Source organism: Bufo bufo, chromosome 3 (assembly GCF_905171765.1).
Source record: "Bufo bufo chromosome 3, aBufBuf1.1, whole genome shotgun sequence".
NCBI classification, from domain to species: Eukaryota; Metazoa; Chordata; class Amphibia; order Anura; family Bufonidae; genus Bufo; species Bufo bufo.
In genome coordinates this window covers 180,303,742-180,322,627 of record NC_053391.1, presented here as the reverse complement: position 1 = coordinate 180,322,627, position 18,886 = coordinate 180,303,742, and the positions used below count along the sequence as shown (strand labels likewise).

The 18,886-nt window shown below is 47.1% G+C and overlaps 1 protein-coding gene across 2 annotated transcripts in view; it reads right to left on the bottom strand.

Annotated features, from left to right (window-relative positions):
* The window catches only part of SRPX (sushi repeat containing protein X-linked), a 172,101-nt gene extending 156,538 nt beyond the window's left edge, over nt 1-15,563 (bottom strand). For both annotated transcript variants that reach the window (XM_040423791.1, XM_040423793.1), the window contains exon 1: nt 15,389-15,563. In XM_040423791.1, coding sequence (XP_040279725.1) covers nt 15,389-15,455 — 67 coding nt within the window. In that variant the 5' untranslated portion in view covers nt 15,456-15,563. The remainder of the gene's footprint in view (nt 1-15,388) is intronic.
* Between the last annotated feature and the right edge of the window lie 3,323 nt (nt 15,564-18,886).

Genomic DNA, 18,886 nt, shown 5'->3' with positions numbered 1-18,886 from the left:
AAAATGTTTTGGAACTGGCAAATCTTTCCTCTTACGTCTAATAGTAAAACGGTGGTTGTTTAAACGCGTCTTCATGTCACATGTGGTCTCCCCAACATATAGGAGAGCACATGGACACGAAAGCACATAAACAACATATGCACTGTCACATGTCAGAAATTGACGAATATCATAACGGGTCCCTGATGTAGGATGAATAAATTTGTCTCCCTTAATCATAAATGAACAGTTCACACAATTCAGACAGGGGTAACATCCCCTTCTGCGAGACCCAATGTAGGTTTGTACCGAAGCTTTGGCCGGAATGTCAGCCCGAACCAAATTGGTGGGGCGCCTATAGGATAAAAGGGGGGTACAGTGAGAGCTGCAATATGCGGCAGATTACTTTTCAAAATGGACCAATGTTTGTGAATGATCTTGGCAACCATCCCACTTTGTTCAGAATACGTGGATATAAACGGAATCCGTACCGCTTTATTAGATATGGTGTCAGTTCCAATCTGCTGTGGATACCTAACCCTATCCAAATGTTTATTGATCACCCGAGAGGGATATCCTCTCTGTCAAAATTTATGCACCATCTGGGCATAGCGAGTAGTGTTTCAGGATCCTGTACTATCCTCTTGACTCTAAGCAGCTGACTATATGGTAATGAATTAATAGTAGATCTAGGATGACAGCTATTATAATGCAACAAAGTGTTGCAATCAGTTGGTTTGATAAAAATATCTGTGGATAATTTGTCACCAGCCATAGTAACCATAGTATCCAGGAATTGAACTTGAGTGTCAGAATATGTCAAAGTAAATGCGATGTCGGGATCCAGTTGATTCAGAAAAGTGTGGAATAACTCCAGAAAAGTAGTCACCATGCCAAATTAGGAAGACATCGTCTATGTACCGCCACCACCCCAGTACACGACTGAAGTGGTGGGATACATAGACAAGGTCCTCCTCGAGGGCCGCCATGAAGACATTAGCGTAAGTGGGCGCCACATTTGACCCCATGGCGGTCCCTCGTAACTGCAAGAAAAAAACATCCATAAACCTACATTCATCCTACATCAGGGACCCGTATGATATTCGTCAATTTCTGACATGTGACAGTGCATATGTTGTTTATGTGCTCTCCTATATGTTGGGGAGACCACATGTGACATGAAGACGCGTTTAAACAACCACCGTTTTACTATTAGACGTAAGAGGAAAGATTTGCCAGCTCCAAAACATTTTGTTGAGGCGGGGTATACTCGGGGTATACTCGGAGACCATTTGGTCTTAATGTCGAGTTCAAATGGAGTGTGACATAGATGTGAGTTTTTCATCATCCTGTTGTTTTTTTGGTACTTTTGTCCTGGCTATGTGAATTCAATTGGTGTCATTTATTGTATATTCATTCTGATAAATGTATTTATATTTATCTTTTTTTCTTTGTCTTTTCTTTTTAGATCTTATTTATCAATGCTTTCAACAATTTTAGATTCATTATTAATTATTCTGGCCGCTTGTATAGGGTTTCGAAAAGTGAGTGGTGGTCCTAATTTACCTGTTTGTAGGGTTTGGGGGAGATTTTGGGCTAGAAGGTTTTGGGCATGGACGTATCCTGGGCCTTCTCCCCGTTATAGGCCCGTAGTGATTATCGTGGAAATGATATAACTACTGGGCCCCCTCTATCTACCCTCAAGGTGTTTGGTATCTATCTTATAGGGTTTATTTCCCCTTGTGTGCTCTAATACAAAAAGCACCATGATCGCTCCAGTATATATCCTGAGTACAGCGGCTAGATGGATGTCTTTACCTATTAAATTTAGACATCCGTTTTATTGGTCTTTTGACCTCCTTTTCTTCCCCCCTCTCTTTCTTTTTTGCGCCTTCTGTTTCCCCTTCTCCCTATAGTTGTGACTGCATTGCCCTTTTGTCTGGCTGGTATGAGCTTTGCCTGCGGTGTGCGGCCGGTTGTTGCTGGGGCAACGACGCCAGTATTACTGGTGTTGTTGGCCTGTGTGCGCTTGCCCCTCCCCGCTGGCATGGCGATTCCAATCGCTGCTCTCGGCGTAGTCTCGCGATGGCTGCACGAGTCATGTGGATGGTCAGGTGATCAATCATGTGACTCTGGTGGCGTCTCCTGGCTCCGTTCATTTGAGTTGTGGTTGCTAGGCTTCTGGACCTGCGCAGTCTGACTTGGAGGACGCGGATTTGGCGCCGCTGGTCTGTCCCCGCTGAGCGGGTTTTTATTAATTACAGCTATTGCTGACACTTATGCACAGGTGATATAACACTGTCTCATTGTGTCCAATTTACAGTTTATAGTATATGTTTGTATTAATCATGAATATTGTTAATTTGCACATTGAACACAATCATGTAAACTATATCGATTATACACGGATCACTGTATAATTATATCTTATGTATTTTACCACCTATTTTTATGATTGTATTATTTATTAATTGATTTTTACTCTATTTGCTGCTATGTATTCTGGGTATATATACCCCTGTGAGACACCATTTTTTATGCTTGATAAAGACTGTATTGAGCGGTTGAAACGTTGCAGAGGGGTCAATAAAGGGTCCATCGTTTTTCACTTTAGCTCTGGAGTGCTGCCTCATCTTTTGAACATATATCTATCTATTACTTAGCCATTGAGCCTGCGGCTGGGAGGATTTTGCACCCGTCCTATTGGACTAGTGCTGCTGTGTAATTTTTTGTTCGCTATATATATATATATATATATATATATATATATATATATGTACATGCTATCAATAAATACCCATCATGATTTTTTACCTGCCTTGTTCTTACATTTCTTGACTTACATTTTTTCCTCTGACATCAAAGGATCGTTAAATATGACGTTAGTTACATGTTAGCAGTCAGGCTCCAGGTGGGCCATTCTGCAGATAGGATGTTTTTGGTGCATTTAGGAAGATTTTTACTAGTAAAGTAAATCACTACTCACACTTTGAAGAGTCAGTCATCATAAGGTCAGAAAAGGGTCTTAAAATGACATGCAAAGAATCAGAAAAGCTACCATCCCTAACACCAGAGGTGCCTTTAGCAAGTGTCATCATTTTATACAGTTTTATCTATTCCGGTGCTTGCCTCTGAATAGGGTAGATTTACTGATGAAACAAAGTTTTTAGGGGAATAGCTTTAAGCAGGGATGCATAACCTGTGGTCTTCCAGCTGTTGCAAAACTACAACTCCCATCATGCCCTAATAGCTATAGGTTGTCCAGACATACTGGGAGTTGTAGTTCTGCAACAGCTGGAGCGTTGCAGGTTGGCTTAAAGCAATGTCCCAAATTGTGCACAAAAACTGGTGCAAAATTCTGTCATAAAGTAAACCAACTAACATGTTAGATTAGACAGTCTAAAGACAGGAATATTTAAAGTACTGTACTGTAGCTATTGAGTGTAAAGACCCTGCCAAATAGCAGCATAGATCTCTGAATCTTACCCGATGCTCGCAAATATAATTTCATCGAAGATGTTGACTAACTACAACAAACCCTGTCCATATGTTTTATTAAGATGGGATTCTGCTGTGTACAACATATCTGAGGAGTTGTTTAGCTTGCACTCTGCTGGACCAAATGCGTCCATGCAATGTTCATTTAAGTGGCTGCCATGTAATAATACATTTCCGTTTTTCTGGGCAATAGTGGCTGATCGCAGGAGATTAGAGAAGCCGGACCAGCAGAGATCAGCCAGCTTCTTTTAAAATGGGGTTGTCTTGAGGAAACAGCCCAGTATTGTATATTATATAAAATATTGTCCATGACTTTACTCAAACCTGAATTTTCGAGTTAGAGGTTAATAACAGAGATAATATTCAGCAACTACATCGCTTTACTGTGCTATGGGGTTCCGTTCAACAATAATTTATCCTCAGCACTAATCAAAATCTGCAAAAGAATATGATACAGACAGTTCACAATAAGTCAAGAATCATCATGTTTCAATGTGAGACGCTGAAATCTACCAGTCATTTACAACAATAGTAAATACAACCTTATACCAGAAAGTCAGACAATCCGGCAAGTCCAGGTCAAGAGATGGTGATAAAGTGCATCATACTGTACTTGCATCTTTATCCATTTCATTCTGGATCAGGAAAAGCCACAAAAGATATATGGAAGTAAACTCCCTTTTGCTTACATTGCATTTGGGGTCCGGAAAATAGTGCACATAGACAACCAAACAAAAGAAACAATCAGAAACAAAAGCATTTCTTCTCAGCCAGGTAAAGGTTTAAAGGAGTTGTCTCCCTTCAGCACATGGCATTTATCACGTACAGAAAGTTAATACAAGGCACTTACTAATGTATTGTGATTATCCATATTCCCTCCTTTGCTGGCTAGACTAATTTTCCCATAATTTTATACACTTCTCGTTGGTTATGACCACCGTGCAATCCAGCAGACGTGACCGTGCTTGCACACTATACAGTGGTGTAACTACAACTGACTGTCCCCACAGCAAATTTTTAAACGGGCCCCCTCCCCCCCAGCTATTTTTTTACAACCCCCAACTCACATGCAACCCCCACTCCTGCGGCTAGTCAAGATTGAGCTCTCAGACAAGGCCCGGCAGCCGCTCTGTTAGTTTCCTAAAGTGTCATTGTATATAATGTCATTGTATAATACTGTTGAGGGGGTCCTGACAATAAAATATTTTAGTCTTCCTCCTGAAGGGGCCCCTTGTGGGTCTGGGCCCCAAAGCAGCCGCCTCCCCTGTTTCCCCTATAGCTACGCCCCTGGCACAATAGGAAAAAGCACTGGTCTATGTATGCTTCTATGGTCCCAGCCACCAGAGAAGCCAGAACTTTTTCCCATAGTGTGCAAGCATGACCATAGCGGCTGGATAGCAGGGCGGTCTTGTGTTGTCTCTTAAAGATGTTTTGTTAGTCACCCAAATGGCTCATTACTACTGATATACCATGACCTAAAAGGATGAGAACCTTCACAGACTTAATTCTCTGGTGAAGAAAACACCCTTCACAACAGTTGGCCAGATCAAGAACACTCTCCAGTAGGTAGGTGTATGTGTGTCAAAGTCATCAATCAAGAGAAGACTTCACCAGAGTGAATACAGAGGGTTCACCACAAGATGTAAACCATTGGTGAGCCTCAAAAACAGGAAGGCCAGATTAGAGCATGCATTTCACTTGCTGAAGACAAAACTGAAGGGAAAATGCCCCGAGAACAAGCAGGAACTGAAGACAGTTGCAGTAGAGGCCTGGCAGAGCATCACCAGGGATGAAACCCAGCGTCTGGTGAAGTCTATCCGTTCCAGACTTCAGGCTGTAATTGACTGCAAAGGATTTGCAACCAAGTATTAAAAAGTGAAAGTTTGATTAATGATTATTATTCTGTCCCATTACTTTTGGTTCCTTAACAACAATTTATACACCGTTCACCTGATTTGGATGTAAATACCCTCAAATTAAAGCTGACAGTCTACAGTTAAAGCACATATAGTCTGTTTCATTTCAAATCCATTGTGGTGGTGTATAGAGCCAAAAATCTTAGAATTGTGTCGATGTCCCAATATTTATGGACCTGACTGTATGTGTTGGACCACATTGCAATTAACTGATAGCATGTATGGTAGTTGTAACCTACTTCTGTGTACATGTATATTATCTAGTTCAATTTAGCATTGCTATGTAAACAAAATGTATTCAATATAGGGATTTTCCCACCACAGAAAGTGATAGCATAAGACTTGGATATTAAATCACTTGACGGTGGTATTGGTTATCCGCCGTCCGACCCCTAACCAGAACCCCGCTCTATTCACTCCAACCCCATGTCCCAACCTCCCCCATACCTCTTTCAATATGCCCCAAAATGACACACGGACACCAGGCTTGGAATAAATCGGCCACAGCAGCCGTCTTTTATTAACATATAAACATAACAAATAATAAATAACAATTCCCCCCCCCCCCCCCCCCCCCCCCCGAGGGGAAGTCCTTGAAGCCCCAAACAACCGCAAATACTCCAGTGGGTGAGCCATCTTGCTTCCAGCCGTTGTCCTCCAGCTCAGAAGCACCACTGAATGGCCCCTTTTAAATCCGTCACCACTGGGAGTCCAGCCCCAACCATGGAGCCCTCCCAGCATCCTCCTCTGTAAATATGACCAAATTCAAGGACCTCCCCCCGCCACAGCCACCGTGACACCACAAACTACCATAACCTGCCCCACTCCCCTTTGAACAACCACCCCAACCCCATAAATAAAGGGCGGGTGGGCGGGAGCTCTTTTCTAGATCCTGACAAAATGGCCCCCGGTCTCCCCTCAGCTACTCTATTTAACCCCTTGGCCACACCTCCACGCTTAAACCAACCAATCCCCCCACTTTCCACAATTCCTCCTCCCATCCCCTCTAACTCCACCTAACCTACACACTGGGGTCTCCCTAAACCAAACCCCCGTCATGATGCCCTCCCCTAAGGCTGCGCCCCCAGTCCGGCCATGACTTGACGGTGGTATTGGTTATCCGCCATCCGACCCCTAACCAGAACCCCGCTCTATTCACTCCAACCCCATGTCCCAACCTCCCCCATACCTCTTTCAACATGCCCCAAAATGACACACGGACACCAGGCTTGGAATAAATCGGCCACAGCAGCCGTCTTTTATTAACATATAAACATAACAAATAATAAATAACAATTCCCCCCCCCCCCCCCCGAGGGGAAGTCCTTGAAGCCCCCAAACAACCGCAAATACTCCAGTGGGTGAGCCATCTTGCTTCTAGCCGTTGTCCTCCAGCTCAGAAGCACCACTGAATGGCCCCTTTTAAATCCGTCACCACTGGGAGTCCAGCCCCAACCATGGAGCCCTCCCAGCATCCTCCTCTGTAAATATGACCAACTTCAAGGACCTCCCCCCGCCACCAACGCACAGACTTGACCACCTTAAGTCTGCGCGTTCCTCCACAAACGCAAGGCTACTTCAATCCCTTCCTGGATTGCAAGGCTCCACATGTCCAAGCCGACCGCATTCAAATGCACACCGTCTGCCCGCCAGAACCCCCCTACCCCCTTTTCAAGCTCCAAATGCCTCACCGCCACCGCACCATTCCTGGCCATGAACCGACCCATTGCCCGGTTCACCTTAACCCATGCCCTATTGACACCTACCACTGAACGAGCGTCCCTCCACACCTTCCTAGGAACAATATCGGACCAAACCGTCACCATCTGCGGGAACAAGGCCCACAACCGCAGCAAGTCAAACTTCATCCCTTGCAACAACTCGCGGAACGGCCGCGCCACCAGGTCATTACCTCCCACGTGCAGAACTAAGACCTCGGGTGCCCTGTCTTGCCTTACGAACCTATGCACCTCCGGCAACACCCCAGCCCAAACCATACCTCTTCACCCTAGCCATCTCACCACCGCCACGGACCTCGAGAACCCCAGTTGCTGACCGTCCGGCTGAACCGCTGCCCGGACAGCCCCCCAAAAGACATAAGAATGTCCGAGGATCCAAACCAGGGCCGGCACTGCATCTGTAACAAAAACAAACCCAAAGACAAACAATAATGACATTGCATAACACCAACCATCTATCCTACCCCATCCCCCGCCGGCCGTTCCTTTACAGACTATGCAACCGAATGTACGATCTAAACCGCACAGACTCCCACCGCCCAATCCTTTTTATAATCTCGTCGCTCAACCCCCACCTAGCCGCCTCCGTTGCCGCTCCAATTCTAAAAGAATGACTCGAGTACCCCTCAGGCCCCAAGCCCAACCTAACCAGACATTTTGAAAAAACCGCCGCAAACTGAAAACGCGACAAAAAGGAATCATCCTCATGCACCAGCAACGGCAACATCCCACTCCTCTTATCCCCCCAGTAATCCCTTAGACTCCCCACCGGGCACATGGCGCAATCCTGGACCTCAAACAATACTACTCTCCGCTCTCGACCTTCCGCATCCGTTTTGGACCGGCGAATAACGAACTCCAGCCTGTCTTGGAACAGCTCCACATCCGCCCTCTGCAACCCCCCAGCCTTCCGCACTGACGGACTCACCAACTCCCCCACCCTTAACGCCCCAAAAAACGCCAAGGAAAACGCCAACCGGAACAACCGAACCTCTGAGACGGAAAAACACACCACCCCCAGCTGCTCCCCCAATTTCAACAGCAACCTGAAGGACACCGGTCTCCTATTATCCCCCCCCGTACACTCCCTTCGCCACCCCTTCAATGCCCGCATTACCAAAAATGATTTAGTCACATCCGGCCGCTGCCTACACTTAAAACCGAATGCCAATCCGGCCATGCAACTATTCATTTTCGCCACCGACCACCCCTCTTCTCTACAGTGCCCCACAAACAACAACATCGGGACTTCTAACTCCCCTTCCCCCACCCCCAACTTACTGCACCAATCCTCCCAGTACTGCCACGATCTCTGGTACAACTCCCACGTCCTAGGTGCCAGCGACGCCTGAATAAGACTTGCTACCGTTCTTCCAGTACCTCCCATAGACAACTCGGGCATTCCCTCCCAAACTCCTCCGCGTCTGGAGCCAACTGCCGGAAACGGTCCCACTGTGAACGAGAAAGAGCGTCAGCTATGCCGTTATCCACTCCCGGCACATGCACCGCCACCACCCATGCATTAATCAACAGACACTCCAACACCAACCGTTGTAACAACCTCACCACCAACTCCGACGAAGCAGACAACCCATTTATCGCTTGCACCACCCCTAGGTTATCACAGTGGAACCGAACCTTCCTATCTCAGGAACGTGTCACCCCACAACACTACCGCCACTACAATTGGGAACAGCTCCAACAAAGCCACGTTCTTCACCCAGCCTCGCTCCACCCAACTGTCAGGCCACCGACCCGCACACCACTGCCCCCGGCAATAGACCCCAAAGCCCATACTGCCCGCTGCATCCGAAAACAACTCGAAATCGAAAGAATTCACCACATCACCCATAAACAACGAGCGACCGTTATAACGTTCCAGAAAAGAACTCCACACCCTCAAGTCCGCTCTCAACTCCTTACCTAAACGCACATAATGATGTGGCGAAACCACCCCCCTCGTCGCCATAGCCAATCTCCTACAGAACACCCTCCCCATAGGCATGATCCGGCAAGCAAAATTGAGCTTTCCAAGCAGCGACTGAAGCTCCCGCAACTGTAGTTTTTTCAAACGAGACGCCCTCGCCACCTCCCCCTTCAAATCCTCTAACTTATCCAAGGGCAACCTACACTCCATCCTAACCGAGTCAATCACTATCCCTAAAAAACTCAATTCCGTAACCGGCCCTACCGTCTTGTCCGTAGCCAACGGGACCCCAAAAACCCCAAACAACGACTCCAAGGTATGCAACAATAAGGCGCACACCCTTGAACCCGACGGACCAATACACAGGAAATCGTCCAGGTAATGAATGATAGATTCACACCCAGACGAGTCCGCCACCGCCCATTCTAAAAATGAGCTAAACGCCTCGAAATACACACAGGACAGGGAGCAGCCCATAGGCAGGCACCTGTCCACAAAAAACTCCCCCCCCCCAATAACATCCCAACAAGTGTAAACAGTCTGGGTGTACCGGCAGCAACCGAAACGCCGCCTCAATGTCAGTTTTTGCTAACAGCGCCCCCCTCCCAAACTTCTTAACCCACTGCACTGCCGCATCAAACGAGGTATAGACCACCGAACACAAGGCGGGGTCTATACCGTCGTTGACCGACGAACCTTTCGGAAAAGACAGATGATGAATAAGCCGAAACTTATTCATCTCCTTCTTTGGAACCACCCCTAATGGTGACACCCGTAAATTCGGCAACGGTGGAGCCGAAAAGGGGCCCGCCATCCTGCCTAAACTGACCTCCTTGCCCAGTTTCTCAGCCACCACCTCCGGATGCTCCAACGCTGACCTCAAATTTTTCTTAACCAAAACCCCTTCACCCTGAACAAACGGGATCCGAAAACCAACTGAAAACCCTTCCCACAACAAAGCCGCCGCCTCCCTATCCGGATACCTGTCTAGAAACGGGCCCATCCTTCCCAGACGTACCGGCGTCTCCCCCTTTGCTATTAAAATCCCCCCCTCTCTGTCTGTTCCCCCTAAAGCACCTCGCTGCACCGTGAGCCTCCCCCCACACACTGAGCACTCGTGCTTGAATTTGCACTTTGCTCCGAATTTACATGTTCCATCATTGAATGCGAAACATAGCCCCTTTGCTGACGCTGACGCAACATTAGACTGCCCACTACCTCCTGCCTCCCCCCGAATGGACTGACCCTGTCTCACCGGAGCAGTAACCTTCAACCACAAAGCTATATCTTTGTGATCCCACCTAATCTCAGGCCGCACCGCCTTCCGCTGCCGGAACTGTTCATCGTACCGCAGCCACGCTATACCCCCATACACCCTATATGCCTCCCCAACTGCATCCAAATAACAGAACAACGCCGAACAGCACTCCGGCGCCTTCTCCCCAATTATGCTCGCTAATATCGTGAACGCCTGCAACCAGTTTGCAAACGTCCGCGGTATCAGGCGATACCTCCGCTTCTCTTCCTCCTCCTTCTTACCCTCATCCCGTCTCACCCTATCCAAGTTAAATTTGTCTAGGGGAAGCAAAGAAAAAATCTCTACATACTCCCCCCTCCAAATCTTCTCCCTCACCTCCTGCTTCAAATGAGCCCCCAATGGGCCCTCAAAGCACACATAAACCTCTCCCCTTGCCCTATCGTCTAACCGCACCGTCTCCGCCTCCACCGCACCCCCTGCCTGCGTCTGCACCGACGACATTGCAGACCCTCCACTCACACTGGCCCCCCCAACCGCGCTCGCGCTCCCAGAGGGCCCAGACACCCCCCACGCTGGTAACGGAGACGCCCCCCCCATACCCCATCCCGCAAGCAAACCTGCCAGCCCCCCCAACAACTGGCCTAAACCCCTGCTAACATCTACTGGGGACCCCCCAACACCCCCAGCCCCCCCAACAAACTGTGCTAACGTTCCCCAAGAGGCCTCACCTGGCTGCCTGGGTGCTGTGTCCCCACCAGCCGACAATCCGGACTCCAGCTGATCTCTCCTCTGCGTTGCCGCCTCATCTGCAAGTCCCCTAGCCAGGCTCAGGCTAGAGACGTTAGACCCTCCATCTTCTTGAGCTGCGATGGAGTGGGCGGGGCTTCCTCTTCCTTGTGCAGGCCTCACCGATGACAGGGGCCTGCTGCCGGACACCGGAACAACTGCAGCAGCCCCGCTCCTCCCGCTGACCTGACCACGCCGAGGGGTCTCAACCTCCGCTCCAGTGGTGACAACCCCCGCTCCTGGTCCTTCACCCACGACGTCCATCGCCGCAGAACGAGGTGACCGGGCCCGGCCACCTCGCAGGCTCCGCCTACTATTCGGATTTCTCCCACGCCGGGGAGTGCTGGAGGAAGCGTTCCCCGCCGACCCCCGGCGTGAAGGGTCCCTGGAGGGGCTCCGCTTGCGGCGCTGAGCCTTGGGAGGGGGCTGAGCAGACTGAGAAGCCTGCGGGCTATAGCGCGCCGGCGGCCTGGCCCGCCGCGGCCGGATTAACACTGGCTGAGGCCCGGCTGGAGCCTCAGCCGCCCCCTGGAGCATCTGCTGTACCTGCGCCTGGATCCAGTCGGCGCCGCAGACCTCCGCTGCTGTCCTCAGACGAGCAATGGTTTCCTCTAGCTGCTCCATCTCGGTTACCAGCCACACAGTAAGGTACCAGCTCTTTTCTAGATCCTGACAAAATGGCCCCCGGTCTCCCCTCAGCTACTCTATTTAACCCCTTGGCCACACCTCCACGCTTAAACCAACCAATCCCCCCACTTTCCACAATTCCTCCTCCCATCCCCTCTAACTCCACCTAACCTACACACTGGGGTCTCCCTAAACCAAACCCCCGTCATGATGCCCTCCCCTAAGGCTGCGCCCCCAGTCCGGCCATGACTTTCTCACTGGTGTTTTCACTGATAGCCCAGCGAATAAAGGTGCCACAGTGCTAGTTTGCTTGAATGGTACCATGCAGCATTTCCTGCACAGTGGGTTGTAGGATGCAGCAGAAATAATATCAAGGGGTCACTGTGCTTAACCAGCAATGTGGCCCATTCAACCTCAGGATCAGTGCGGTCCCTTAGGTTGACCTGCAGTGACTTGAATGTCATGGCATATCTTAGTGATATAATATTAAATTATGGAAATCCTCCTTAATGGAAGGAATGTGTAATCAGAAAAATAGCCTGTTACAGTATGTAAAACATACACTATATATAGAAAAGTATTGTGGCACCTACAGTACATATTACACCAGTAGGAGCCTTTATGACATCCCACTCTAAATCCATAGGCATTAGGATGGAGTTGCCCCCATCCCCTTTGCAAATAAAACACCTTTTACTCTTCTGGGAAGGCTGTATAACCTTTCCAGAAGATGGAGGAGTGTGTCTGTGGGAACTTCTACCCATTCATCCAGAAGAATATTTGTGAGGTCAGACATTGGCTCAGAGCGCCTGTCTCATAGTCTCTGTTCTAATTCATCCCAGAAGTGTTTTTTTTGGGTTGAGGGCAGGCCTCTGTCTACACCAGTCAAGTTCTTCCCCACCAAACTCACCCCACCATGTCTTTACAGACTTTACTATGTGCACTGGGGCAAAGTCCTGCTGGAACAGAAAAGAACCTTCCCCAAACTGTCCAAAGAAAGTTGGAAGCGTACCATTGTTCAAAATGTCTTAGTATGCTGTCATGTTAAGATTTCACTCTTCACTGGAACTAAGGGATCTAGGATAATCCCTGAAAAGCAACCCCACAGCAAGTTTCCCCCAGCTCCCCAACAAGCTTTACAGTTGGCCCAATGCAGTCAGGCAGGTAATGTGTTCCAGGCATTCACCAAACCCAGATTTGTCTGTCAGACTGCCAGATAGAGAAGAGTGATTTGTCACACAACAGAATATGTTTCGACTCTTCCAAAGTCCAGTTGCAGCGTGCTTTACACCCCTCCATTCAATGCTTGACATTGCACTTCATGATTTTAGGCTTGCGTGCACCTTTTTGGTCGTGGAAACCCATGTCATGAAGCTCCTGGGGCACAGGTTTTGTGCTGATGTTAACATCAGAGAAGGTTTGGAACTGTGCAGTTTAGTCATCAGAGCATTGGTGACTTTTATGCGCCTTGGGACTTAGCGACCCCACTCTGTAACTCTACATGGTCTGCCAGTTGGTGGCTAAGTTGCTGTTGTTCCCAAACACTTCCAGTTTGAAATAAGACTACTCATAGTTTATTGTGAAATATGAAGGAGGAAATAACTTACTGCAGCAAGGACATCCTATAACAGTACCACGCTCAAATTCTGTGAGCTTCTTAGAACAAAAAATTATTTCATTTTTGTAATAAAACAGTATGGCTAGGTGATTGCTTTTATACACCTGTGGCAATGGGACTGAATGAAACACTAGAATTAAATGAGTTGTGTCTTGAAACATTTTTTTTATTTTTTTTAATTTCTGGTGATTTTTTTACATTCTCCATATCATAAAAAAATCCAATATTTTCACACTATCGCTAATAATATTTTGAGACTTGTTCTTTACAAATCACTTTTCAGCAGTCATCTCATTATCATCAAAGTCCTGTAGTTATATCAATTAGTCCCCTCTAGACTATTGTGTCTACGACCCATGGTGGCTGCTGTAAAGCAGATCACTGAATCCATAATCTTGCATAGAATATAGAATAAAAAATATCAACAATCAGAACATAAAAGCAGATAAGAAACAAAGACAATGTTTCACTGTTGGGTTTTAAGGATTACTAGAAATTCTATAGCCAGATTTCTGCTTTGGCAAGTTTACCGTCAAATGCTGTAAAACTGTCTAAACTTTTACTATTTATAATATAAAAGATGGAAAGATGCCTTCCTTGTAAATGGAAAGGCCAATTGTTTACTTCAATGTAATTGTGTCTCCCGTTCCATCTAAGGATGACAACTCCTATTATGCAATTATGGCTTATTTCCCATAGTCAGCTATAAAACATAAGGCTTTAGTTTATTGTGTAGCCGCACAGCTCGATTTGTATACCATATGATATACACTAATTAGGGACAGTTTAAAAGGGTTTTACAGTATTTTATAACTGATGACCTATCCTCTGGATAGGTCATCAGTATCTGCTCAGTCGATCGGACCCCTGGCGATCGGCTGTTTGAGAATGTATCGGACCTCCTGTGAGCGCCATGGCCCTCTCGCAGCTTGCCAAGCACAGCACCGTGATATTGCAGCTCAGCCCTATTCACTTCTATGGGGCTGAGCTACTCCTAGGCCACATGACTGATGAACATGTCATCACTGACCTAGGAGAAGCTGTGAGAAGGCCACGGCGCCACGGTGCCTTCTCAACCAGCTGCTCAGCGGAGGTCCCAGGTGTCAGACCCCCAACGTTCAAATACTAATGACCTGTCCGGAGGATAGCAATAAACAAATGTAGAAGCAGCACCACACGGTCCTTTCTGATGTATTCTTATAGATGCAACAGCCTCACCAATGGCCCTGGATCCATACCGCTTGTATTCATCTATCCTGAAGATAGGTCATTAGTATTAACATCTCGAAAAAAAAACTTCAAGGCATACCATTATGTGGGTACCTGCCTTTTAAAAGTATAGTTGCAGAAATAGAATTAGCTCCCTATTAGCATGCAGACAGAGCCATGGGTGCACGTTACTTTATAGGCTTAACGGCAGTCCAGTGCAAAATCTCAGAGGACCCATGATATGAAACAGAGCTGTGCCACATGACAAACTCAACTTCTCCGCACTCTACTAACCTATTATGTTGTTCTTTATTATTGTGTTTGCACTTTTAGATTATAATGGCATGTCTTCTTCAGCAAGGGCTGACTTGATGTTCTTTCATTTGTAACTACAACTCCTAGTATGCCATTAGAGTTTGGTGCAACTATTTTCACCCTCCTTACCTCCCCCCAGCATGTCTGGTTAAATGAGTCCACTGTCAAATTTCAACACATAAGTTGCTAGCACGGGCATGAAGGAATGCTTGACCACCACACTCAGCACACAGATTTACTACAAAGCAAACTGAAGGTGAATGATGAAATCACAGAAAGCAGTAAGGTCAGGCATTCTGATCATTAATGGTCATGGAATGCCCACAGTTGTACACATTATAATAAAAAAAATAGGTATGCAACATGCGAAGAACCGTCGGTGACTTCAGCGTAGTCTCAAATATCAGTATGAAGTCTACCAGCAAATACTGTCCTGCATAGTAGAGAAGACCTCTGGCCCCCAATTTGCTATGAAAATGTTGAAGGAATGAAGTACAGTATATACAGTAGCCCTACCTTCATATCCACTTGTCAGGTACAAATTCAGGGCGAACAGCCAAAGTATGTACAGTGAGGTCCCCATGACTTTAAAAACAAGTCCTTCTGCAGACGTAGATGAAGTGGGAAAGGAAGCAGAAAGACACAGACAGAGAGGAAAGAATTCTACACAGTCTTTAAGCTTCAGGCAAGAAGCAAGATACCGCAAGTTTTTTTTCTCCTTGGAGAACTGAAATTCTGCCAGGAAAAAGGGGGGAGTACAGCAATCCCTTATTGGACACAGCAGATTCCCTACACAAATGTGCCATAGCACTCCTCAGCAAGGGGGGATTTGTCCGTTTTTTTCTTTGATCAAAGTCAGACCAATGAGTTGAATGAACCCCATTCTACCTACTGCCACATAAACTTACCTGGTTGTCAGAGTTAAGCGATTTACTATGTCTGCAGAATTCATTTTATTAATGGCTGCATTGACGGGGGGTGGGGGGAGTATTTCCTACAGGATTGTTCACAGAGTCACAGACATATTTTTCTGCGGATGTTTAAACTGGACGGATGCCAGACAAAAAGAAGATGCCTTGTACAGACTTCATTTGCATCCATTCATGAATCGTTATTACGTATTATTATAGTGTACCTGAAACGACGTAGTGGCACATACCACGTTCATGATGATATCTGCAGTACAGTGCTTAAAGGGAATCTGTCACCAGAAAATTCAGCACCTTGTAGGGCTAGCTTGGCTGAATGTAATGATACATTTCATTTAGCAATGCATTTCTTCATTGTGGAGAAAAAAAAAAAAACTTTTAATCCATATGCAAATGAGCTGTTAAGTGCACTGTGGGTAGGCCTAAGCCATTCTGTGCACCCTTGCTCCTCCTGCTTCCTCTGTAAACCCCTCTCTCTCCTTCGTGATTGGACAGGCAGGTTCCTGCATAGTCATATCCCTTGGCCCAATGAATTAAGAAGGCAAGAGAGGGGCTGGCAGAGGAAGCAGCAGAAGGAAGGGTGCACAGAGGGGCTTGGGGACACCCTCATTTACATATGGGTTAAAAGAACCTTTTCTTTAGAACACCAGCAAGAGATTGCTAAATGAGAGCTATCATTACATTCAGCTGAGCTAGCCTTACAAGGCATTGTGCCTGGTTTAACAGTCAAATTCGAGAGTAAGGCCTCATTCACACAACCAGATTTCTGTTCTGTACAACCCCTGAGTTATATGGAGCTGTCAAAGTGTTTTTGGTGCTGTACTGTACCTCCATATTCCTCAGGTTCTCATAGATTTCTACTGAATCTGCCATGTTCTATCAGAACCCATATTTACAAGTTTCTAGAGGTCTATAATTCGCTGCCGTTCTGAGGTCTAAACCATGATAAAATAGTAATAAAAAAATAAAATAAAATAGCAAATTCATTGTGCAAATACGTCACGTTTTCATTGCACCAGTTTTGCTAAATATCCTTATGGTCTCTATGAAACTGAATAGGGGAATATTTCTATGTTGAAGGGGTTGTCTCATCATGGACAATGGGGGCATATCGCTAGATCGAGAATGGAGCCCCGTTCGTGAAAGAGGTCGCACTGCGCATGCGCAGCCGCCCTCCATTAATTTTCTATGGGGCCGGCGAAAATAGCCGAACCCCTAGAAATGAATGGGAGCTGGGGCCGCGCATGCACGGTACGCTCCCATTTCCTTCTATGGGGAGCCGGCTTGGTAGTGGCCGGACCAGAGTCCTCCAGCCACCACCTTATGGGGCTCCGTTCTCGATATGCCCCCATTGTCTATGATGAGACAACCCCTTTAAACTCAAGCTATGGATACACTTTTCTATAAAACTGAAGAGGGAAAAAGGTGCAAAGGGACTTTGGGAATTGACCTTGGGAGTTTTGTCGCTGTCTACATGTGACGCTTCATCCTGAGAGTTCCTGCACGTTAAAATGCCTGAGGGTGCACTTGCCTTGACGCTGCTTATAAAGACATATTGGTTTTCTTTAGAGCATCTGTGCAAAGCCATCACTCAAACATATGGAAGACTTTTCAGTGTGTTGTTACGGCCGCATGCAGTGACCCGGTAAATCACTGCTAAAGAGTTAATGCTGTGATGCACTCACAATTAGAAGCATTAAAATAGATTTTTTTCTGCATATATCCTATGGGAGATGAACAGTTGATACCATACAGACACAGTACAAAAACCAATGCCTCATAACAATGCCAGCAATAGTGCTCCCTGACTATGCCAGCCACAGTGCCCCATAACATTGCCAGCCACAGTGCCCCATCACATTGCCAGCCACAGTGATCCCTGACTATGCCAGCCACAGTGCCCCATCACATTGCCAGCCACAGCGCTTCCTGACTATGTCAGCCACAGTCCCCCATTACATTACCAGCCACAGTGCTCCCTGACTATGTCAGCCACAGTGCCCCATAACATTGCCAGCCACAGTGATCCCTGACTATACCAGCCACAGTGCCCTATCACATTAGCAGCCATAATGTCCCCTGACTATGCCAGTTTCAGTACCTCCTGGCTATGCCAGCCACAGTGCCCCATCACATTGCAAGCCATGGTGTTTCATTACAGTACACCCTGACTATGCCAGCCACAGAGAATTACCATTATTAGAGACAGCCTTGCTGCCTAAGCTTACCCAGTCAGAGGCAATGGTAGGAGTCTGAAGTTACCGGGATGGATTTGTCCTGTGCACAGCATGGTGGGGGCATAGCTACAAAGGTCCTGGCAGGGCAGACACTCCACACATTTACTCTGCTGTGTGTAGAGGTATAACTAGAAAAGGCTGGTCTCCAGGGCCGAACTTTGGGGTGTGCAAGCTGTGCACTCATCTCCATAGTCATCTGTATCGCCGTCCTCAGGACAGCGATACAGATGGCTGTGCTGAGGCAGGGGAGGGAGAGGCGTGTCCCTTTCCCTTCCTCTGATAGGCTGCAGGCACTAGGCCGGCAGCCTATCAGAGGCCGGCGCAGGCGGTGCGATGACGTCATCGCGCCGCCTGAGCCGTTCAGCGCAGGACACAGGCCGGAAGAGGCCTGCATCGCATCGCTGACACTGAGGTAAGTATAAGTGTGTTTTGTTGTTTTTTTTATATATATATATATATATATGCAATATTTTTACTGGCACATTGGGGGGCTGTTATTACTGGCACATTGGGGGGGCTGTTATTACTGGCACATTGGGGGGGCTGTTATTACTGGCACATGTTATTACTGGCATATTGGGGGGGCTGTTATTACTGGTACATTGGGGGGGCTGTTATTACTGGCACATAAGGGGGGGCTGTTATTACTGGCACATAAGGGGGGGCTGTTATTACTGGCACATGATTGGGGGCCGTTATTACTGGCACATGATTGAGGGGGTTGCTCTTGTTACTGGCACATTATTAGGGGCACTATAGGGGCATCTACTGAGGCCACAAAGAAGGCGTATTTTATATGGGGGCTCTGTACAGTAGAATTTTATACTGGGACACATTATGGTGGGCAC